At 76.0% G+C, this 288-nt stretch overlaps 1 protein-coding gene across 2 annotated transcripts in view; it reads right to left on the bottom strand.

The window, feature by feature from the left end:
- Nucleotides 1–288, bottom strand: part of FBXL5 (F-box and leucine rich repeat protein 5) — a 35,121-nt gene extending 34,833 nt beyond the window's left edge. For both annotated transcript variants that reach the window (XM_042053166.1, XM_042053167.1), the window contains exon 1: nt 124–288. In XM_042053166.1, the coding sequence (XP_041909100.1) occupies nt 124–261 (138 nt within the window). In that variant the 5' untranslated portion in view covers nt 262–288. The remainder of the gene's footprint in view (nt 1–123) is intronic.

Raw genomic sequence — 288 nt, 5'->3', positions numbered from 1 at the left:
CGGAGCCCCGCGGCAGCGCAGCGCAGAAGTTACCGGCGGGGCCGGGGCGCTGACAGCTGCGCACTCCCCAAACCCTCCCGCCCGCCCGGGAGCAGCGGCGCGAGGGCCGCCCCGGCCCGCTACCTTGTCGCAGTAGAGCCCCACGAGCTGCTTCATGCGCCAGTGCGGGGCGGAGAACACGTCCACCTCCTCGGGGAAGGGAGCCATGTTCTCCCCATGGAGCCGCGCCGCGAACGGCGGCGCGAACGGCGGCGCGAGCATCCACACCGCGCGTGCGCCCGCCCCGCG

This window comes from Corvus kubaryi, unplaced genomic scaffold (assembly GCF_017639235.1).
Source record: "Corvus kubaryi isolate FWS band 111438036 unplaced genomic scaffold, C.kubaryi_AGA036_p1.0 split1-131, whole genome shotgun sequence".
In the NCBI taxonomy this organism is placed as follows: Eukaryota; Metazoa; Chordata; class Aves; order Passeriformes; family Corvidae; genus Corvus; species Corvus kubaryi.
The sequence above is the reverse complement of the archived record's forward strand: the minus strand, read 5'-3'. Positions and strand labels throughout refer to the sequence as shown.